The following is a 23,425-nucleotide window of genomic DNA, read 5'->3' as shown; positions in this document are numbered from 1 at the left end:
TAACCTCTGGTCTGTAGCCTCTAGTCTTTAGCCTTTAGCCTCGAGTCTGTAGCCTCTAGCCTCTAGTCTTTAGCCTCTAGCCTGTAGCCTCTAGCCTGTAGCCTCTGGTCTTTAGCCTGGGCCGTAAAGTATACCCCCGCAGCCCCTGCGAGGCGGGGGGGCCCCCGCATGCCGTGGGGGCCCCGCCCCCGCCCGTTAAGCCGGGTTTCCACCGAATCAACCTTTTTTTTTTTTTTTTTTTTTTTTTTTACACCGCAACATATGGTTGACTCACGTCATGATAACTTCTGTATTATGGCCATTGAAGCTTCCACAGTCCATAGTTCTCCTCTTCTCCTCTTTGTTTGATATTTCATGGATAGTTCCTAGGCAGGATTGCTCTGCTGTGTTGTCGCCGCCGTCAACCCCCCCCCCCCCCCCCCCCCCCCGTCATCGGCGCCGTCATCCGCGGCGGACGGCCGCGGGGGGGCCCCGCACGGTTACGTTACGGCGCTGTCTTTAGCCTCTAGTTTTAAGCCTCTAGCCTTTAGCCTCTAGTCTTTAGCCTCTAGTTTTAAGCCTCTAGACTTTAACCTCTAGTCTTAAGCCTCTAGTCTTTAGCCTCTAGTCTTTAGCCTCTAGTTTTAAGCCTCTAGACTTTAACCTCTAGTCTTAAGCCTCTAGTCTTAAGCCTCTAGTCTTAAGCCTCTAGTCTTTAGCCTCTAGTCTTTAGCCTCTAGTTTTAAGCCTCTAGACTTTAACCTCTAGTCTTAAGCCTCTAGTCTGTAACCTCTAGTCTTTAGCCTCTAGCCTTTAGCCTCTAGTCTGTAACCTCTAGTCTTTAACCTCTAGTCTTTAGCCTCTAGTCTTTCACCTCTAGCCTTTAGCCTTTAGCCTCGAGTCTGTAGCCTCTAGTCTGTAGCCTCTAGTCTGTAACCTCTGGTCTGTCGCCTCTAGTCTTTAGTCTTTAGCCTTTAGCCTCTAGTCTGTAACCTCTGGTCTGTAGCCTCTAGTCTTTAGCCTTTAGCCTCTAGTCTGTAACCTCTAATCTTTAGCCTCTAGCCTGTAGCCTCTAGTCTTTAGCCTCTAGTTTTTAGCCTCTAGTTTTAAGCCTCTAGCCTTTAGCCTCTAGTCTTTAGCCTCTAGTCTGTAACCTCTAGTCTTTAGCCTCTAGCCTGTAGCCTCTAGTCTTTAGCCTCTAGTCTGTAACCTCTAGTCTTTAGCCTCTAGCCTTTAGCCTCTAGTCTGTAACCTCTAGCCTTTAGCCTCTAGTCTGTAACCTCTAGTCTTTAGCCTCTAGTCTGTAACCTCTAGTCTTTAGCCTCTAGCCTTTAGCCTCTAGTCTGTAACCTCTAGTCTTTAGCCTCTAGCCTTTAGCCTCTAGTCTGTAACCTCTAGTCTTTAACCTCTAGTCTTTAGCCTCTAGTCTTTCACCTCTAGCCTTTAGCCTTTAGCCTCGAGTCTGTAGCCTCTAGTCTGTAACCTCTGGTCTGTCGCCTCTAGTCTTTAGTCTTTAGCCTCTAGCCTTTAGCCTTTAGCCTCTAGTCTGTAACCTCTGGTCTGTAGCCTCTAGTCTTTAGCCTTTAGCCTCGAGTCTGTAGCCTCTAGCCTTTAGCCTCTAGTCTGTAACCTCTAGTCTTTAGCCTCTAGCCTGTAACCTCTAATCTTTAGCCTCTAGTCTGTAACCTCTAATCTTTAGCCTCTAGTCTGTAACCTCTGGTCTGTAGCCTCTAGTCTTTAGCCTTTAGCCTCGAGTCTGTAGCCTCTAGCCTCTAGTCTTTAGCCTCTAGCCTGTAGCCTCTAGCCTGTAGCCTCTAGTCTTTAGCCTCTAGTTTTAAGCCTCTAGCCTTTAGCCTCTAGTCTTTAGCCTCTAGTTTTAAGCCTCTAGACTTTAACCTCTAGTCTTAAGCCTCTAGTCTTAAGCCTCTAGTCTTAAGCCTCTAGTCTTTAGCCTCTAGTCTTTAGCCTCTAGTTTTAAGCCTCTAGACTTTAACCTCTAGTCTTAAGCCTCTAGTCTTTAGCCTCTAGTCTTTAGCCTCTAGTTTTAAGCCTCTAGACTTTAACCTCTAGTCTTAAGCCTCTAGTCTTTAACCTCTAGTCTTTAGCCTCTAGTCTTTAGCCTCTAGTCTTTAACCTCTAGTCTTTAGCCTCTAGTCTTTAGCCTCTAGTTTTAAGCCTCTAGTCTTTAGCCTCTAGTCTTTAGCCTCTAGTCTTTAGCCTCTAGTCTGTAGCCTCTAGTCTTTAGCCTCTAGTCTTTAGCCTCTAGTCTGTAGCCTCTAGTCTTTAGCCTCTAGTCTTTAGCCTCTAGTCTTTAACCTCTAGTCTTTAGCCTCTAGTCTTTAGCCTCTAGTCTTTAGCCTCTAGTCTTTAACCTCTAGTCTTTAGCCTCTAGTCTGTAGCCTCTAGTCTTTAGCCTCTAGTCTTTAGCCTCTAGTCTGTAGCCTCTAGTCTTTAGCCTCTAGTCTTTAGCCTCTAGTCTTTAGCCTCTAGTCTGTAGCCTCTAGTCTTTAGCCTCTAGTCTTTAGCCTCTAGTCTTTAACCTCTAGTCTTTAGCCTCTAGTCTTTAACCTCTAGTCTTTAGCCTCTAGTCTTTAACCTCTAGTCTTTAGCCTCTAGTCTTTAACCTCTATGTGTCCCCTGTCTCCTCAGACCGTTGACATCCACAAGGAGAAGGTGGCGAGGAGGGAGATCGGCGTCCTGACGACCAACAAGAACACGTCGCGCTCTCACAAGATCGTGGCTCCGTCCAACCCAGAGAGGCCGGTCCGCTACGTCAGGAAGCCCATCGACTACAACGTGCTGGACGACACCGGCCACGGAGTCAAGGTGCTGAGTCACAGCGCACTGGTCACTATGGTTACTAGGGCTGGGACGATATGCTTTTCTCCTGATTCGATTCTTCTACGATTTTTTGGATGGCGATTGGATTTAAATTGCGATTCTACGATATTGCCGATTCTTTTGATTTTTAGTCTTTAGCATTTATCATTGCACATTATCTGCACACAAATACTGTAGGAGCCTATAAATTAACATACTCCATTATAAAGTGAACTTAAACCCTTTTCAAAACCTGGACTCTCTGTATGTAAAAAAGGCGAACAAATGCACATTGCACAATATTTCAAAAAATTCAAAAATAAATAAATAAATAAAATAAAATAAAAAAATCGATTTTTGAAAAAACTAAATCCATTTAAAAATCGTCAAAAAAGATATTGCGCTATTTATGTGAATCGATTCTTTCTCCCACCCCTAATGGTTACAGGTGTTTTCACTCTCTGTCACATGACAAGACGATGGACAAGATTATCTACAGAGGGATCTACCTGTGTGTGTTTGTGTTTGTGTGTGTGTGTGTGTTTGTGTACTCACTGTGTTTTATGTTTGAAGGACAACTTGACATTTTCCACATTGAGCTGCGTCTTCTCTTCTCTTCTCTCTCTGTCTCTCTGTTTACACCGACACTAACCTCTCTTCACCTTTTCTCTTCCCTCCTTCTGCTTCTCTGCTGCTTCAGTGGTTGTTGAGGTTCAAGGTAAGGACGACACACAGCACGACTACCCACAATGCACCTGTGCACCACTGTGAAGGTGTCAGCCGAATAATCGCACACACACAACACACCGTGGATCAATAAAAATGATCAAAAGCTTTAACTGCTGTTGATTATTGGTATCAGATACCAACGGACCAATCAGAGAGGAGTTTACTTATTATTGTCTTTTTCTGTTTGATGATGATTCAGTTTATTCAGAAGATGGAACGAAACAGTTTTAATTAACTAAGTAACTCATTAATGCAAAAAGTTAAAAAAAAAAAAGTAATTATTGACTCCATTATTGGAGTGTCAGTTAAATATAGAGATTATAGACCTGTGGTCATGTGACCAACTGGATGGTTGTCTAGGTCAGTGGACCCCCAGGGGTCCTTGAGAGGGTTCAAGGGGGTCTCCAACTTTTCGTCAAAATTTAACACTTTTTTCTAGAATTTTTCTTTACCTTTTTTTTTTTTCTTTTTTTAAATTTTACGACTTTAAAAACTTTTTTCTAGAAATTTAACATTTTTTTTTTTAATTTTCGAAACTCAAATTTATTTTTACTTTTTTTTTGAGAAATTGTATCACTTTTTTCTAGATTTTTTTTATTTTTATTTTTTATTTTTATTTTACGACTTTAAAAACTTTTTTCTAGAAATTAAAAAAAAAAAAATAATTTTCAAAACTCAAAATTTTTAAACGTTTTTTTTTCTAGAAATCTTACCACTTTTTTCCAGAAATGTCGCTAATATTTTTTCAAAAATTCACGCCAATGGCCTTAATTTGAACGTACATTGACTGAAAAAGTAACATTCTTCAGTCTCAGAGGAAATAATATTTGTGTATTTCCGGTGTTTGTTTCAAAATTGTGTCCAATGGGGGTCCGTACGTGGTCGAATTTGTGTCACTTTAGGGTCTTTGATGTAAAGAAGTGTTTCAGAACTGCTGGTCTAGGTGATAGGTAACCATGACAACGCCCCCTCAGTGACAGACTCACGGCGTTGTTCTGTGTATTGATTATTACTGATATGATAATAACTGTGTGTCCACAGGTGAACGGGCAGCAGAACATGAAGCTGGGAGGAAGTCTGTCCCGGTCCAACCCCCCCACCCAGAAACCCCCCAGTCCTCCGAGGGCGGGCAAGGGCATCTTAGGGTGTGTAACTAACACACACACACACACACACACACACACACACACACCACACACACCACACACACACACACACACACAGCGTCTCTCACCTGACGTGACCCTGTGTTTTTGTCTGTTGTTTTTTTGTTTCTTGGAAATGTGTCGCTGTGCACCGACTTAGAAAGTGTGTGTGTGTGTCTAAGTGTGTGTGTCTAAGTGTGTGTGTAAGTGTGTGTGTGAGTGTGTGTGTGTGTGTGTGTGTGTGTGTGTGTGTGTGTGTGTGTGTGTGTGTGTGTGTGTGTGTGTGTGTGTGTGTGTGTGTGTGTGTGTGTGTGTGTGTGTGTGTGTGTGTGTGTGTGTGTGTCTCGTGGAGCATCCTGCGGCGAGCTTATTACAGATTTGACCCGGCAGAGGGGGATGACATCACACACACACACACACACACACAGTGCTCAGAGGAATAACGTCAGCTTGTTGTTCTCTCCTCTCTAACATCTAGGTCATCCAGCTGCATCTCTGCTCCTCGTCCTCTTATTGTCCTGTTCTCTCCTCCCTTTCACCTCTCTCTCTCTCTCTCTCTCTCTCTCTCTCTCTCTCTATCTGTCATGCTGAGGTCAAAGGTCACATGAATAGTTCAGTGTTTTGGCTCAGAAGATGATGCTCAGTTTGATTCTCTCTGAGCCTGAAACTACAACTTCTGGAAATCACAACTAATCATTTCTGTTATTGATTCATCAGGTTTATTACGCAGCAGATATTACAGTGTATATATATATATGATATAGATAGATACGTATATTTAATAATAATAAAAATAATAATTCATTTAATTTATATAGCGCTTTTCAATAACCCAAAGACGCTTACAAGGACACAAAAGAAACAGGGTAGAGACATACAGGGGGAGACGAGGGAGAGACAGTACACAGTGACACATTAATGAGCGAGGTGATGGAGAGACCGTCTATGGGTAGGGGAGGTCGTATTTAAGCAATATATCACGACAGGCCGTGGTATATGCTCATTATACCACGGCTAAGGGGCGTTGTTCGGCCCGACGCGAAGCGGAGGTGAGGCTATTTTATTTTCCAATAAAATAGCCTCACTGTGAAAAAGCTGTTCCCAGCTGTCCAGACGTTAGCTCCAAGTAGCTCTGTCACTGCTCAGTCCCCTCTACCATTGTTAACTCTCTGGAGGTCAAAGTTCACCTTCAACATGTCAATTACACTACTTTAGTCCGTTTTTTAACATCGTAAAAACATCAGCTGTCTTTTGCTACAGACTGCAACAGTCCGTTGTCATAGATACATGACAACAACTTCCATTCATACCAGTCATACGTGCCTGAGGCGGAGTGATAGCCTACGCTGTGATAAGGCTTTAGAATAGTAGCCGTGGTATATGCTCATTATAGAGGGTATGCGTTTACGTCACGTTGCCCTCGGCAATGCCCTGTTCGATCGGACTGAGTGGCAAAACAAGCGTTCCTCAACATGCTGGCGGATAGCGGTGGACTCATAAACTGGATAAAATATCTTATATCAAAACAAATTGATGTCAAAAGGAATCGACAACCAGCTCCCCAAAACCGTCTGCTGCACGGACACTTCCTGTAACACACAGAGTGACCGCGGTACCTGCAGAGTGACTGACAGGCTGCTGTTACTGTGCAGAGGGACGAGATTACAGCTGTTACTGTCGTCCTGACAGTGACTCCCAACACTAAAACACGAGCTGCTTTTATTCTGAAAAACTCTGACCAGTCAAACTGTAGGATGTGTTGGAGGACTAATTTATCTGTCTAAACATCAGAACTATGACGCCTGAAACTGTAAACACAGCTGATCGATCGAAAAAAATGACCGCTCCAGTTAATTTACGTTCGGTCATTAAGAACAGGTTATTGAATGTAACTCGGTCAGAGTGAGACGTATCCTCAAGATTTTTAGCAGCTCTGTTAGGCCATGCTGCTTTACATGCTGGCAATGCTAGACATGTCAGAGAAGAGAAAGTCGGAGAAAATCGCTTCGTTACTTGCTCGTTTTTAAACTTTGGCGGCTCTGCCACTCGTCTTTTTGCCACTCAGTGGACGTTCCTCAGCGACTTCCGAGTACCGTGACGTCATGTGCATACCCTCTATACCACGGCTAACAACCAATCAGATCGCCAGGTTTCACCTTTACGTTTTATAAATATATAAAGATATGTGATGAGTCAGTTCCTCTGTGTTCTGCTCTGAGCTAACGAGCTCAAACTATGAACAACCTCAGAGTCAGGTACAGATGGAAAGGCAGCTTTATTTATACAGCTTAAACATTTAACAGTAAGAACTGAAAACGGGGAAAAAACCATAAAAACATAAATAAATACAAAAATGAGAATAAAACCCAAATTAGTAAAAATTGGAAACATTAAACATACAAATAAAAGAAAGCACATGAAAAATATTATATAAAATTGATTTGTATTAAAACAATTAAGAGGATTTACAGTGAAAATCCAAGATTAAGATTTAAAGTTCTTTAAAAGAGCTATGAGATAATCATGTAACATTATGTAACATTACAACACGTGAAGCAGATACTCTGAACTACTTTCTCTTCTGAAATCCCTCCGCCCACCAGCAGCCGTGTGTGGAATGTAGTTCCGGCTGCATTTCCCTCTAAAACAACTCTGTGGTAACGTTGTGTTATTATCTCATAGCGTGGTGAATGTGCAGCTCACAACTTGTCCACCAGAGCGTTGTGGAGTTGTTGGATTGTGTATTTGATGAGTTTGATGAGGGAAACCAAGTCCAGATAATTGAGAAAAGGCACGTAAATGATGATTAAAGTCGACCTGCAACTTAAACCCTCTGAAAATGAGCGTTGCTTTGCTGCAAAACATGAAATATCTCCTGAACCGTTCATGATAGAGACGAGCTGTAAACTGCGTCTGAATCGTGGGATTCTCTGCTTTTCAGACGGTCATTGAATGGTGCCTCTATGACGAGAGGGACGGGTACAGAAACAGATGCTAAACCGAGTAGCATCGACGCTAACAGAGCGTAGCATCGATGCTAAACCGAACGTAGCAACGATGCTAAACCGAACGTAGCATCGATGCTAAACCGAACGTAGCAACGATGCTAAACCGAACGTAGCATCGATGCTAAACCGAACGTAGCAACGATGCTAAACCGAACGTAGCATCGATGCTAAACCGAACGTAGCAACGATGCTAAACCGAACGTAGCAACGATGCTAAACCGAACGTAGCAACGATGCTAAACCGAACGTAGCAACGATGCTAAACCGAACGTAGCAACGATGCTAAACCGAACGTAGCAACGATGCTAAACCGAACGTAGCAACGATGCTAAACCGTACATAGCAATCGACACAACGCTTGCACATGTTTTACAAAACATCAACAAAACATGACTTAACTTCTGAACCGTTCATGATAGAGACGAGCTGTAAACTGCGTCTGAATCGTGGGATTCTCTGCTTTTCAGACGGTCATTGAATGGTGCCTCTATGACGAGAGGGACGGGTACAGAAACAGATGCTAAACCGAGTAGCATCGACGCTAACAGAGCGTAGCATCGATGCTAAACCGAACGTAGCAACGATGCTAAACCGAACGTAGCATCGATGCTAAACCGAACGTAGCAACGATGCTAAACCGAACGTAGCATCAATGCTAAACCGAACGTAGCAACGATGCTAAACCGAACGTAGCAACGATGCTAAACCGAACGTAGCAACGATGCTAAACCGAACGTAGCAACGATGCTAAACCGAACGTAGCAACGATGCTAAACCGAACGTAGCAACGATGCTAAACCGAACGTAGCAACGATGCTAAACCGTACATAGCAATCGACACAACGCTTGCACATGTTTTACAAAACATCAACAAAACATGACTTAACTTCTGAACCGTTCATGACAGAGACGAGCTGTAAACTGCATCTGAATTGTGAGATTCGCTGCTTTCTGAGGGTCATTGAATGGTGTCTCTATGACAACAAGGGACCGTAAAGGGTGCGTGTAATCACGTGGTACAGGAACAGATGCCAGAGTCACTGGCAAAAACTTTAACTGCAAATTTCTCAGGTTTTAGAACAGAATAAGAGAGTAGGAGATCGTAATTCAAATGGCCACATCTAGAAAACCATCAAATGTATGACTTTGACTAGGGTATCATTTTAAAGCTTATTTTCTAATCTTTCCATTGATACCAAAATCTCAACTTTGAAATTTGGGTCACTGTGACTCATTTTGATGGATCGGGTCACAAACAGCTTGCACCGACAATTAAAGGTAACGAACCTACTGCTATGACTATAGGGATTATGGTGAGAGGAGAATCTGACTAAATGTTGAACTGTCCCTTTAATATCTATCATGTAGCCGACTGAGAGCCGATTTGGAGACTTAAAATCAATAACACAATAATTCAACAACAGAAACTATGAACACATGAATATTGAGACGTTTTCTCTCTCTGTGCTGCAGATTCATGGAGATTAATTCAGCTTCTCTTCAGACACGACACAGGCTGTGTGTGTGTGTGTGTGTGTGTGTGTGTGTGTGTGTGTGTGTGTGTGTGTGTGTGTGTGTGTGTGTGTGTGTGTGTGTCTGTGTGTGTGTCTGTGTGTGTTTGTCTGATCAGTGTGAAAAGTAAAAAAAAAAAACAGAAAAAGGGGCTGAGTTTGTCTGAAGGAGGGAACAGAAGCCGAGTCCATCTGTCACCACACACACACACACACACACACACACACACACACACACACACACACACACACACACACACACACACACATGCAGAGATGAGGAACACACACACAGCAGTGAGTTGGCATCACGCTGTAACACACACACACACACACACAGACACACACTCGGCCTGTTTCTGCCGTTCCCCGTTGTGTTTAGTTACATGTGAGAGAATCGGTTGATTTCACCGATGATGCGTTCGAGTGTCTGCTTTAAAAATCGTATTTCACAGTTTCACCTGCTTACGATGAATTATAACATGTGGAGAGAATTATTAACCTGTTGTCACCTGTTGTCATGGTGATGGTGATGATGATGATGGTGATGATGATGATGATGATGATGATGATGTCTTGTTCTAACCTTGGAGGAGTTATCGTTTATAAATAGATCTATCTATCTATCTATCTATCTATCTATCTATCTATCTATCTATCTATCTATCTATCTATCTATCTATCTATCTATCTATCTATCTATCTATCTATCTATCTATCTATCTATCTATCTACCCCCTCTCTCTTTCTTTCTCCCCCTCTCTCTGTGTCTCTTTCTATTGTTCTTTCTTTCTTTCTTTCTTTCTTTCTTTCTTACTACCCCCTTTCTCTGACTTTTTACTTCTTTTTTTCGTTCTTTCTTTCTTTCTTACTACCCCCTTTCTCTGACTTTTTACTTTATTTTTTTCGTTCTTTCTTTCTTTCTTTCTTTCTTTCTTTCTTTCTTACTACGCTCCTTTCTCTGTCTTTTTACTTCTTTTTTTCTTTCTTTCTTTCTTACTACCCCCTTTCTCTGTCTTTTTACTTCTTTCTTACTTTCTACCCCTCTCTCTATGTAAATGCAAATATTTACATATAAAAATTAATAAAACATATTTAGAGATTCACCTGGTCGTCATTGTGATGATGATGATGATGATGATGATGATGATGTTGTTCTGTTTTAACCCTGAAGGAGTTATTCTCTAAAAATACTCTCTAACCTTTGAAATGACCTTAACACACACTTGCTCTCACACACACACACAGACACACACACACACACACACACACACACACACACACACACACACACACGCTGCTGTTCAGGCCTCAGTCAGAGCAGCAGCGCCCTCCTGTGGCCGCTCTCACACACACACACACTTCACTCATACCTGATGAAGACGACGTGTCTCCATCGGTCATGTGATCGTGTCGCTGCCCGATTTGTGACAGCTACGTACGGCAACTCCACTTGGACAAACTTAGTTGAATTGACTTAGGATCACTGCCCTGTGTGCGTCGCCACAGACACTTTATCTTTCTTAGTAATGTAAACTGAGGGTTGGTTGTGGTGGTTTGGATGTTGATGCTCAGAAAACAGGAACAGAGGCGACTTTTAGTGTTTACTCTCGTCTTTTCTCTCCGGCCTCATCACCATGACAACCACAAACAATCACAACTACCACAACACGGCTGTCTGGTGACGGACGTCCGTGGTAGCTAGGCTACAACATGTCAGTTAAACAGACTGTCACTTAAAAAAAAAAAATTGTTTTCACAGTACAGTATTTAAAATGTACAGAACTTTAAGCAGACTTCCGCTTGTACGCAAATCGGGCAGCGCCCTAATGAAGTTTGTCCAAGTGGAGTTGCCGTAGACAGCGGTCAAAGATGGCGGTGCACAGACCAGTATTTGTAGGCTACCCCATGAACACCGTTTGACCCTTTAAAACTTAAAATGTCAAGAAAAAACATATAAAAACGAACGAAAACTGACCAACTGCAACGCATTTCAATGGACGTGGAAGCAGAGAATGTCCGAGTGTATGGGCTGTGATTGGCTCATCACGTTTGGGGGCGTGGCTTAGCCATAGGTCAATTGTTGAACAAACACCTTAGATTAGCTGGGCTAACTGTTAGCTGTTAGCCGTTAGCAGTGTCAATAAACAATAACTCAATAAACGGCCCATGAAAAAAATATTTTCTCCAGCGGATATCGTGGTTGGGCAATTCTTCAACGTCCGTAAGTGGAGCATAAATGAGCCTTAATCCACAGCGTCATTAACCTGAGTCAGCAGCGTTTCCTCTCTCAGGTGTGTGGACGTCACATCAGGCTCCGCCCCCCCAAGCACCTGTACCTGTGTCCCTCCTCTAACAGCCCCCCCCCCCCCTCCTCTGTGCATGAACAGGAAGAACTCCCCCTACAGGACTCTGGAGCCGGTGCGCCCCCCGGTGGTTCCCAACGACTACGTCTCCAGTCCCACCAGGAACACCATGCCCAGTCCGGGTCGCACCGCCACGCTCAACCACCGGCCGCGCACCTACAGGTAGCCGCCGCCGCCGCCACCGCTGCAGGTCGGCTGGGCGGGGCGTAACCATGGTGACGGGGGCGGGGCCACAGCTCCTCATTAACACCATTAACTCTTTGTGTTTGTGTAACGGGAGGCGTTCAGCAGCAACGAACCTGAGTGATGCTGAACGGCTCCTCGGTGTCTGGTCGTTACCACGGTGACGGCTCACGACTCAGAGCAGCGAACTGAAACACACGAAAGACAAAAAGGTCAAAGGTGATTCGGTGAAGTCAACTGGGCTTCAGACACAGGAGAGAAGCATCAACGAAGTGAAGCAGATATTAATCACTTTCTGTGATTTAAAAATCCTTTCAGTTGTTTTATTATCTGATTTATCTGTTTGTCGGAGAATCCAAAACAATTAAAAAACTCTTCCGTAAGACAATTTCCAAAATGTAAATAAATAATATATTTCATTTTCAATTTCAATGGAAGTGATTGAACATCTGAAGCTCTGTGTGTGACTCACCTGATGTAGCTGCTCCGTCTGAGCTTCACCTCATCTTCCTCAGCTTCTGCTGCTGCTGCTGCTTCAGTGTTTCCTCTGGTTCATCAGCTGGGACTCAGTTCAGTGTGAAACATGTGACCAGGTTGTTGTCGACCTGACAGCTCCTCCTCCTCCACTTCTTACTAACTCATTGAGTGCCAAAAACTAATTTTTTTTTATTTTTATGATGAAAATAGACCCTCTAACACACCTTATGTGTGAATTTGGGAACTTTATGATGAACAGAACTGAAATAGATGACGATCAAAAACTCTCGATCTGGACATTTTATCATAATTCAGCTTTTGCTGTTTGCTGCATCGGGTCGAATCAGTAGCGCATGCAACTGTCTGCACCAAACATACTGAATAAAACAGCCCATATCTTTAAATCTACTGTTACAGCTTGGTACCACTAGTTAGAGAACACGTTCAGCTTCAATCCTGACGTCGTTTGTGTGTTTTTTTGTGCAAAATATCAGAGAACAAAGAGTTTGACTGGAGCTCAGCCGCTCCGCTTTCACCCGCCAGGCTCCAAAAGTGGTCTCGGTCCCATCCAGTCTATCAGTAGAAATATACACAAATATATAATATTTATCTATTTATGTTGTATATATTTATCTTACATGAGCCATTTGACCCAGAAATGTAAGTGTCAGAAGAGCGACAGCCACAAACAGCTCATATTTCATAAAAGACGCTACATTATATCTCCATTTCTAGAAAACAAACAGGGGTTTTGATGAAAACTGGCCAATGTTTAACTTGGGACTGCTCAGGAACGGAGGCACGTAGAAATAAACAGTTTGTCCCCATTGGAAGCAGAAAGTTTCACCTTTCAAACGAGCCACAGTACGTGTCCATAGCTATAATATAGAATACGCTACGGCTCTACAAAAACCGTCAACAATGGTCTAAATAGCTGGCACCAGGATTAAAGCTTTGGAAAACAGTGCGACACTCGATGAGTTAAAGAGTCAAAACCAAAACGTTTTCTACATTTCTAAACTGGCTGATCATTACGTTATATTTCTGTTTATGTTTGATGATAAACCACCTGAGCTCCTGCTGATCGAACCCAGACGACTCACACATTTAACTCCTCTTCATCCTCAACTCAGCTTCCAGCTTTCAGCCTCTTCATCCTCCTCATCCTCTCTCTCTCCCTTTCAAAATAAAAGCTGACGTAACTTTCCATTGACAGAAACATGTCAGTGTTTCCATGCTTTGTTCTGTGAGGAGGTGAGAGTCTCACCGAGCTTCATCATCACGTCTCACCTCCTGCTGCTTTAACTCGTCTTCAGTCTGTTTTCATCTCCTCCGGCCGCCTCGCTCCTCCTCAGCCAATCAGAGCTCAGATCGATCAGCCAATCAGCTCATGTCTTTGTGTCGTTTGTTGCTCCAGTGGCAGCAGCGGGGGGAGTCATCCCAGCAGCAGCAGTCGCAGCAGCAGCAGAGAAAACAGCGGCAGTGGGTGTGTGGGGATTCCCATCGCTGTGCCGACGCCCTCCCCCCCCTCCACCTTCCCAGGTAACACACACACACACACACCTGTTTGTTTGTTTATTTATTTATTTGGAGAGGACAGTGCACATTAATAAATATAACTGTAAAAGACTAAGTACCAGTGTTAAACACAAAAATCAGCACACGAATAGAACGTATCCAAACAGAAACCAGCAGACAATGACACTAAATAAGAGACAATTAACATGACGCTACTAAAAACTAAAACAACAGATAGACAGTAATACATACACACACAAAAAAACAGGACTAGAGAATGTATTTCCTGAAGGAAATACGGGTGAATGCTGAAAGCTTGAAGCTGAATAAATTGTTGAAACGATGCTGAATTAAGTGAAGAAACTGCTGAAGAAATCTTGAAAAGATGAAACAATATCTGAGGAGTTAAACATGTAAGAAGGAGGTTGTATGAAATGGTTGGAAATTACTTGAATTGTTGAAGATTAGTATGAAGAAATTGAAAGGCCGAAGTCTACTCATATATTTAAAACTGATAGCTTGAAAACAGCTGGCTGTTGAGCCATTACTAATATAGATAAAACAATAACTGAAGAGTAAAAGTAGAATAATATAGAAGGCTAAAAGTAGAACATGTAACAGTAGAAATGTTAAAAAAGTTTGAGGAACATGTAGAATTCCTGCATATTTAAAGTGTAACAGTTGAAGGGTTGAAATCTGAAATAGGTGAGAAAAGATTAGAACTTATAAGAAGGATATTGATTTTCTATGAAATGTTTCAAAAATTGTTAGAATTTTTGAAGATTAGTGTGAAAAAATGTACATTTAAGTCTACTAAATATGTTATTAAAAGCTTGAAAGCATTTGTTGAACAAATATTACTGAAGATGAAGCAATACCTGAAGAGTAGGTATAACTTGTAAACAGGAGGCTTACTTGGGTGAGATGAACTGTCAGCGATGGATAAGGAGATGGAGGTGCAGCAATGCAAAGACCAGGGTTTCTTGTTGGAGTTGTGCTAAGATGGACTGAGAAACACAACGAAACCAAAGACAATACAGTGTAATAAAGTGCTAAAGTGCTCAAGTAAAGTGTTGCAGTGCTCATAAGAGTTGTTGTTGGGGTTTGAATCAGCTGTCAGAGGTGAGTAAATGGGATGGAGTGCAACGATGCAGAGACCAGAACACCATTTCTTGTTGGGAGTTGTTGTGCTAAAATGAAATGAGAGGTCGTAGCGACATTAGTAAAGTGCTGCAGTCTGTCAGGAACACCTGTCCCTCCTCCTCTCACCTCCTCCTCCTCCTCCCTCCTTCTTCTCCTTCTTCTCTTCCTGAAGTTTCCCCGACGACCGGACCGACTAGCTCCTCCTCCACCGCCCCTAACTCCTCCCCCTCCCCCTCCCCCACTCCCTCCTCCTTCTCCTCCTCCTCCTCCACCGCCACCTTAACGCACCCAAACGCACCCCTGGCACCGCACTCCCCCTCACACCCCACTGACTCCGCCCCGCAGGCAAACACGCAATCAAACGCACCCCCCGACACCAACACCCAACCCGACACCTCCTCCTCGCCCTCTAACTCCGCCCCCAACGTGTCTGACCTCCAATCGGATGTGTGTCCTGGAGAAGCATCTCCTCTCCTTCCTCCTGCTCCTCCTCCTCTCTCCTCCTCCTCCTCCTCTTCATCACCTACTGAAGGTGAGTTTCTCGCAGTAGCTCCGCCTCCTTCGCCACCCTGTAGCGCCGCATTACGTAATATTTATTTTATTTTTATTTTAATGTTTATTTAACAGGGGCGATACATACAACATTGCCACAAAGAATGAAAAATGCGATGCATACAAGACGTCTAGCTTCAGCTAATTTGCAGTCTTTGTCCCTGGTCAGGCTAAAGAAGGATAAAAGATATTGAATACAATAAGTGCAATAATACAAATACAGTGAATAATACAATAATATAATAAACGTTTACCTCATGATGCAATAATCTGCCACATTTTGTTATAAAATTCTTGAAGACAATGTGTAATAAACTTTGCTGCATTTTATAATAAGTTGTTAAATAATGCACCGAGTTATTACAAAATGCAGGTGTTGCACTTTTTTAATGAAAAGAATTTAATAATTTGGTGATCTTGATCGGGATGCTATGACTTTTCTTAACAGAAAACTGCTCAAAAATTTTGCATTATCATTGGAGTTTTTCAAACGTCTACTGCTCAGGCATACTTTCACCTAGAGACTCCATTTAAACTTTAAACAGTAGACACAAGTCTTGTGTATTGGCGTATTACTCCACGTTTTGATAGGTCATATAGTTTTTGATCAATCCCTGATCAATGACCATGATCAGTTTTGGAGAAATTATGAGATTATAATGGGTGTGTATTGGACGGAATGTTCGTGTCAGAGTGGGTGACATCATCGCTTAGAGTGGGAGAAGTTGTCTGAAATTGTCTGAAACTTTTCTCTTTCCACACTGCTCCCAGACACAATTTACACTCTACACACATGATTTTTTCCGAATTTGTAGACAAACTTGTTCTGTCACTCACCATGTGCTCAAAATATCAGAGAGACTTACAGAATTTGAATTATCAGCCTCTGAGTGCGGCCACGTCTGTCTCTGCTCCTCATTGACTCCAATACAAAGATTTTCTGAGAGAAGCAGAACGGACCCCTGTTTTAAAATCGCATGTTTCCGCAAAATATTTACTGTAGAAACACCAAATTGTACCAAATTTTTCAGAAAGTCCTTACAGCACCGTTGATCTGTGTTTTGTTCTGATAGGAGTTACCGTTTTGTCAGAATAAGCCTAAATGTGAGACCAGTGCAGAGGCAGAAAATCGCTCTTTTCCTCGATGTTTCTGTCTGCCTCAGCCTGGGGGGCCCCTATCGTCATTGGCAACCAACTCAAGTTGCCGTGGTAACCTCTGAGCCTCAGGCCAGAGCTCGTTAACTTCATAAACAATCCACCTGGCGCTCGTTAACATGTTTATAAACACAGACACAGCTAAATCAGACTGACACAGGATGCAGCTCATAACATGTGTCAAGTCAGTCACACACACACACAGACTCTAGAACCAGCTCTATCTATCTATCTATCTATCTATCTATCTATCTATCTATCTATCTATCTATCTATCTATCTAGGTTAAAGTGTGAATGGACAGAGGCAAAGAAAATGTGGCACATTATCACAAAATGCAGCGTTATTAGATCATGAGGTGAAAATTTATAACATTATTACATAATGTGGCGCTAACACCCTCCCCCGACCCTGCTCGCTGCCCCCCCCCCACACACACACAAACCCCCATGTCTGTGTCCTCCGTCATCTCCATGGAGATATTAATTGTGATCTTTGATTGATCATTGTAGAGGATGTAACCATGTGCTGTGTCTCTGGCTCCGCCCCCTCCTCCTCCTCCTCCTCGTCAGGACCAATCGTCCCTCAGTTCTACAGTATGAACCGCCCGCAGCCACGGCAACAGACTCCGCAAGTGGGCGGGTCTCTGCCGTACCGCCGCCCGCCCTCTGTGACCGGTCAGCCAATCACAGCGCAGAACCAGGTGAACGGAGGGCCCTACTACAACCAGAGTCCAGGTAGGTGTTGCAGTCTTAAACCTGAGGATTATGTCAGTTAATATGTTAAAGGGATACGCCAAAAAAAAAAAAAATTGTGTCTTGCCTCACTCCATGACCGTGCAGATAGACACCATCCTTTCGACTGTGCGTGCAGTAACAAGGGAAATACGGGCAGAGCTGGCGCACCGCTAATTAGCTTAGCTCAAACACTGGAAGTGTATGGGTAGTGTTAGCCTGCCTCCACCTAAAGTCGCTAATTAGCTTAGCTCAAACGCTGGAAGTGTATAGGTAGTGTTAGCCTGCCTCTTACCCGAGCCGAAATCAGCAGTCAGAAGCTGATTTCATTTTAGCTCTAAACGAGAAAGTAGCCGTTTAGATCAGCAGTGTGTCGTTAATTTGTCTAAATACCAGCTGTTTACAATTTTTGTTCGGACGAATTTGGCGCTACTCAAGCTAGCTGTTGTGACCAACGCACTTCCGGTTACTTTCACAAAATAAAACACCCGTTGCCTTTTACATACAGAAAACCATGACGATAGAATTTGTGCTTTTACTTTGAAATAGGAAGCTAACCTACCCTCGATGTAGCTAGCTTGAACCAAAATAAACCGTCTTTGCTTGAACCCTCCGTTTTGACCGATCTCGTCCCGTTAGCGGCATTTGACCGCTCAAGATGCCTTACCGGAGAGTTTTGTCAACTCTGAGACGAAGATCGGCCCGCCGGTTTCCGTTTAGAGTTGCTGAAGAGTTTCTCTGATGACTTTAGGTGGAGGTAGGCTAACACTACCCATACACTTCCAGTGTTTGAGCTAAGCTAATTAGCAGCTTTAGGTGGAGGCAGGCTAACACTACCCATACACTTCCAGTGTTTGAGCTAAGCTAATTAGCGACTTTAGGTGGAGGCAGGCTAACACTACCCATACACTTCCAGCGTTTGAGCTAAGCTAATTAGCGACTTTAGGTGGAGGCAGGCTAACACTACCCATACACTTCCAGCGTTTGAGCTAAGCTAATTAGCGACTTTAGGTGGAGGCAGGCTAACACTACCCATACACTTCCAGCGTTTGAGCTAAACTAATTAGCGACTTTAGGTGGAGGCAGGCTAACACTACCCATACACTTCCAGTGTTTGAGCTAAGCTAATTACGGGCGATACGGCTCTATCTCCATTGTTACTGCACGCACAGTTGAAAGGATGGTGTCTATCTGCTGGTCATGGACTCGGGAGTGAGGCAAGACACGAAAAAAAAATTTTTTGGCATATCCCTTAAATATATTGATTATTATGTTAATTAACTGGTGTGTGTGTGTCTGTGTGTGTGTTTCAGCCTCCCCCCCTCCCCCCTCCCTCCTCCAGTTCACCCCTCAGCTTCCTCTCATGGGCTTCGTGGCTCGAGTTCAAGAGTCCAGTGAGTTAACAACATGTTCAGTGTGTGTGTCTGTGTGTGTCTGTTTGTGTGTCGTCTTCACATCGTCTCCACCTCCAGTTTCAGATGCCCCTCCCCCTCCTCACCTGGCTGCTGCTGACGGCCAATCAGAAGCTGAGGAGGAGCCGACCCCGCCCACTCCTCAGGAGGACGGAGCAGAGGAGGAGTCGGCCGTGGTCGAGTACAACGACCCGTACGCCGAGGAGGACCCGGCCTGGGCGCCACGGACCTACATGGAGAAAGGTCACACAACACACAACACATGATATACAACATGTAACACATGAAATAGACAGAATCTCCTTGTTGTTTACATTCTACTTCCGGGTAGAAAACCAGCACGTAATTTGAATGAGATCAATAGTAACGAACGAGAGTTTAGCTCTTATTTTTCACGCCCTATCACCGTTTAGACAAATCTGAAATGATTGAAGAAACATTACTATTTCTGTGTGTGTGTTTTGTGTTGCTATGTCTTGTATTTATTCAGTTTGGGGGAATCACGGTGTCTAGAAAGCATCAGTGGCTCAGTTGACAGGGACAGCTAACGGCTAAGCTAACAGCAACTAAGCTAACGGCGGTAGCTAAGCTAACAGCAGGACGTCAGCTGTTAAAACCCTCCCGTTGTCGGACACGACATGAAACTACTCCAGTTAGCTCAGTCATGTTGGAACTCAGATATCCGCTGGAGAAAATAGTTTTTCATGGACCGTTTATTGAGTCACTGAGTTATTAAAGTTAAACAGGTAGCTAACCGTTAGCCCAGCTAATCTATGATAACCATGACTAATTACAGAAATGTGCACACAGAAATAGTAATGTTTGTCCAATCATTGGTTTTATAGACTTTACAAACATCAGATTAGTCTAAACGGTGATATAGTGACATGAAAAATTAGATAAATATAGAGAGCCTAAGCGGAAGCAGGAAGTAACGGCGCCATGGGACCTCAACTCTGAAAAACTCGCCATTCAAATGAATGAGACTGAAAATTTTATTTCGTGATCCGATTGAATTGCGCCATGAGAAAAAAATATGTCCTCTACCTGTTTAAAACATCACGTTTCATGAAGAGAAATCAGCCGTTTATCATAAAACGGCAACAGAAGAATGTATTTTGTGTAAAGACCGCTCTACGGACTACAGATCTGTGTCCCACAGAAAATACGTCACCAACTGACACGGTAAAGGGCGGCATTTGGTGTGTGACGTCACCTACGCGACCTGTAGTCTTTCTGCTTACAGATTCTTCTGAATTTTATTCTACAATAGCTTTACAACAAACTGCTGATTTCTCGGGATGAAACGTGATGTTTTAAACAGGTAGAGGACATATTTTTTTCTCATGGCACAATTCAAACGGATCACGAAATAAAATTTTCAGTCTCATTCATTTGAATGGCGAGTTTTTCAGAGTTGAGGTCCCATGGTGACCGTTACTTCCTGCTTCCGCTTAGGCTCTCTATAGTGAAACTCTCGTCCGTCACTATTGTTCTCATGCTGGTTTTCTACCCGGAAGTAGTCGTAAACAACAAGGTGATTCGTTCTATACACCACACGACACATGACAGATCGATCACTGATCAATACCGTGTCAGTATGAGGTCGTTTCCACAGCTCTGATCAATAATCAATACGGTGTGTGTTGTGCGCCCCCTAGTGGTGGCCATCTACGACTACGCGGCCGACAAAGAGGACGAGCTGTCGTTCCAGGAGGGCTCCATCATCTACGTGGTGAAGAAGAACGAGGACGGCTGGTACGAGGGAGTCATGAACGCCACCACGGGGCTGTTCCCCGGCAACTACGTCGAGTCCATCATGCACTACGCCGACTGAGGAGGAGGAGGAGGAGGAGGAGGAGGAGGAAGAGGGGGAGGAGGAGGAGGAAGAGGAAGAGGAGGAAGAGGAGAGGAGGAGGAGGGGGAGGAGGAGGAGGTGTGTTTGTTTTGAGCTTAAAGGGAAAGACTTCCTGTGTCTGTTTCCTCCACCGACCAATCAGGGGAGCCGAGGAGGTCAGCTGACGATGTGTTGCTTGTGATTCTCATTCATTCATAAATAACTCAGTTTACCCACAATCCTTTGCTCCGTGTTGACTCAGTGGACGTGTTCGGTGTGAAGGAGTGATGAGTCCACAGACTGATGATGATGTCATGGAGCTGGGAAGGAAGTGACATCACAACAGCTGCTGCTGCTCAGAGACAATCAGCTGATTCACTCATTCATCATCCTCCTCCTCTTCCTCCTCCTCCTCCTTTTCCTCTTCTTCATCTCATCCCTCCTCTTCATCCTCCTCCTCTTCATCCTACTACTACTCCTTTTCCTCTTCTTCATCTTATCCTTCCTCTTCATCTTCCCTCCTCCTCTGCTTCATCTGCTTCTTCCTCCTCTTCGTCTTAATTGTTCTTCCTCCTCCTCTTCATCTTGCTCCTCCTCCTCTTTCTCCATTTTTTTCTTCCTCCTCCTCCTTCTCTTCCTCTTCTTCATCATCTTCTTCCTCCTCCTCCTCCTCCTCCTGTTCATCTCTTCATCTTCCTCCTCTCCTTCATCTTGCTCCTCCTCTCCCTCCTCCTCTTCTTCCTCCTCCTCCTCCTCCTCCTCTCTGGCGTTAAAGATGGAGGTCACAGCAGGACCCCTCCTCCTCCTTCTCCATCTTTTTCTTCCTCCTCCTCCTCCTCCTCCTCCTCTTCTTTCTCCTCCTCCTCCTCCTCTTTCTCCTCCTCCTTCCTTGTGGGAATCAAAGCCATGTTGACCTCTGACCTCAGCTCCTCCTCCTCCTCCTCCTCCCCCTGTGAGCCGAAGGAGGAGAAGCTGAGGATTCTGGGAGATGAAGTCACAGAAGAAGATTTACACGAATCAAACTACAACGACGCTCAGTGAATCAGTGGAGCCGTCAGTGTGTGTGTGTGTGTGTGTGTGTGTGTGTGTGTGTGTGTGTGTGTGTGTGTGTGTGTGTGTGTGTGTGTGTGTGTGAGTGTGTGAGTGAGAGACGATGTGGAAGTGCCTGTTCGTGTCAGTGTCACCGTGACGACAGAGGTGAAAACAAACAAAAAAAACTTTGTTTTAATTAAAACGGTTTTAATGCTATTATTGATCTGATATTAAAGGGACATTGCGTAACTTCTCCTGTTCTCTATTCATGAAAATCGATTATTTGGTTCTTCAGTCTGTTTTTCTTTAACCAGTAATCCATCCCATCAACAAATTGAAGTCGAGGTGGCGTCTGTGAAAAGTCACCGCGGTAACGCAGTGAGGAGGAATGGAGCGTTACACTGATGCTGCATTCACCTGCAGTCGGGCAGACGGCCGTCGCTAACAAACCAGATGTCATTTTAGCAGTGGTGGACAGTAATGGAGTAAATTTACTTGAGTACTGTACTTAAGTACATATCCAGAGGATTTGTAGTTTACTTGAGTATTAGATTTCTTTGGTACTTATTACTCTTACTTGAATACATTTCCAAGACAAATATTAGTACTTTTACTGGAGTTAATTAGTAGGAAGGCTGAAAAGTACTGGTTACTTTCAGGTCTTTTTCTAAAATCCTATTGGACACAAGCTGTGTTTGTCAAAGAAGGAAACCCTAACCCCTAAAAGCAGCACATCAGTGCAGCTGCTTTCAAAGAGTTCATTCTCAGAAACAAGAGTTAAAAGCTCCTTACATTCATTTACAAACAATTAGAGTCATTCATTGATGTGAAGAATAAGACATTTACTCTGACTCTGACTTTTACTTAAAGTACATTTAAAAGCATGTACTTTTGGATACTTAAGTACCTTTAAAAGCAAGTACTTTTTTACTCTTACTGGAGTAACATGTCGACTGAGCTACTTTTACTTGTAACAGAGTATATTTTGACCAGTAGTATTTGTACTCTTACTCAAGTACTGGGGTCCAGTACTCTGTCCATCTCTGCATTTTAGTCACAGAAGTCCAGAGAAAGACGGTAAAACAATACCACATCGCCATGACAACATATTGTCTGTCTGTTTGGCTGTCCGTCTGCCGTCTGCCCAATTTCAGGTGAATGCAGCATGAAAAATACCATTGAGTTGCTTGAGATATACAACCACAACGCTAGATGGGAGGAATTCCTACATAATGTCCCTTTAAACTGTCACTCTGACTCAGGTCGTCATGGTAACAGTCTCAGTTTCCAGCTGCTTCACCATTAAAATCATAAATCATATTATTGGACCTGGTCATAAAATAAACTAAGAAACATTTGGAAACAAAAGTTGAGACTAAAAAATAAAAAGTTTATTCTTGATTAAAACTCAGATGAGTTAAAATCCTCTCAACATCACTGATCAGCTCACTTCCTCCTGGCGTTTATTGATCGGACCTGTTCTGAAGTTTACAGTGTGTGTGTGTGTGTGTGTGTGTGTGTGTGTGTGTGTGTGTCTGCATGACTCATAAACAACTGACACAGTGTTTTATTATTATCGTCGTTGTTTTTTCTACACGTTCACCAGCTTCTCTTTGACTCGACTTGTTGTAATGGCCCTTTAAGATGGAGCTGGATGTTACTGTGCCATATGTCTGTGTGTATGCGTGTGTGTGTGTGTGTGTGAACCAAACCCCTCCTTGTGGACTGAAGTGACCGTGGACCTGAACAGTGTTTCCTTGTTGTACAGTACATTTATTTCTAAAAGGCAGAAACCAGAGGACGCCACGTTAAAGGGATAGTTCA

At 43.5% G+C, this 23,425-nt stretch overlaps 1 protein-coding gene across 22 annotated transcripts in view; it reads left to right on the top strand.

Moving 5' to 3' along the window:
- LOC311004370 (abl interactor 2-like) overlaps positions 1–20,569 on the top strand; it is a gene marked incomplete at both ends in the record, with an annotated part of 40,046 nt that extends 19,477 nt beyond the window's left edge. For 2 of the 22 annotated variants that reach the window (XM_083996416.1, XM_083996407.1), the window contains 8 exons: positions 2,629–2,805; positions 4,570–4,673; positions 11,583–11,720; positions 13,636–13,760; positions 17,159–17,323; positions 18,634–18,714; positions 18,793–18,975; positions 20,394–20,569. In XM_083996416.1, the coding sequence (XP_083852542.1) occupies positions 2,629–2,805; positions 4,570–4,673; positions 11,583–11,720; positions 13,636–13,760; positions 17,159–17,323; positions 18,634–18,714; positions 18,793–18,975; positions 20,394–20,569 (1,149 nt within the window). Of the gene's footprint in view, positions 1–2,628; positions 2,806–3,499; positions 3,518–4,569; positions 4,674–11,582; positions 11,721–13,605; positions 13,761–17,158; positions 17,330–18,633; positions 18,715–18,792; positions 18,976–20,393 lie in introns of all 22 variants that reach the window. The other 20 variants (XM_083996415.1, XM_083996406.1, XM_083996400.1 and 17 more) reach the window with 18 other exon arrangements.
- Between the last annotated feature and the right edge of the window lie 2,856 nt (positions 20,570–23,425).

The sequence above is a fragment of the Trachurus trachurus genome (genome assembly GCF_905171665.1).
Source record: "Trachurus trachurus genome assembly, chromosome: 21".
In the NCBI taxonomy this organism is placed as follows: domain Eukaryota; kingdom Metazoa; phylum Chordata; class Actinopteri; order Carangiformes; family Carangidae; genus Trachurus; species Trachurus trachurus.
This window is presented reverse-complemented; position numbering and strand designations above follow the sequence as displayed.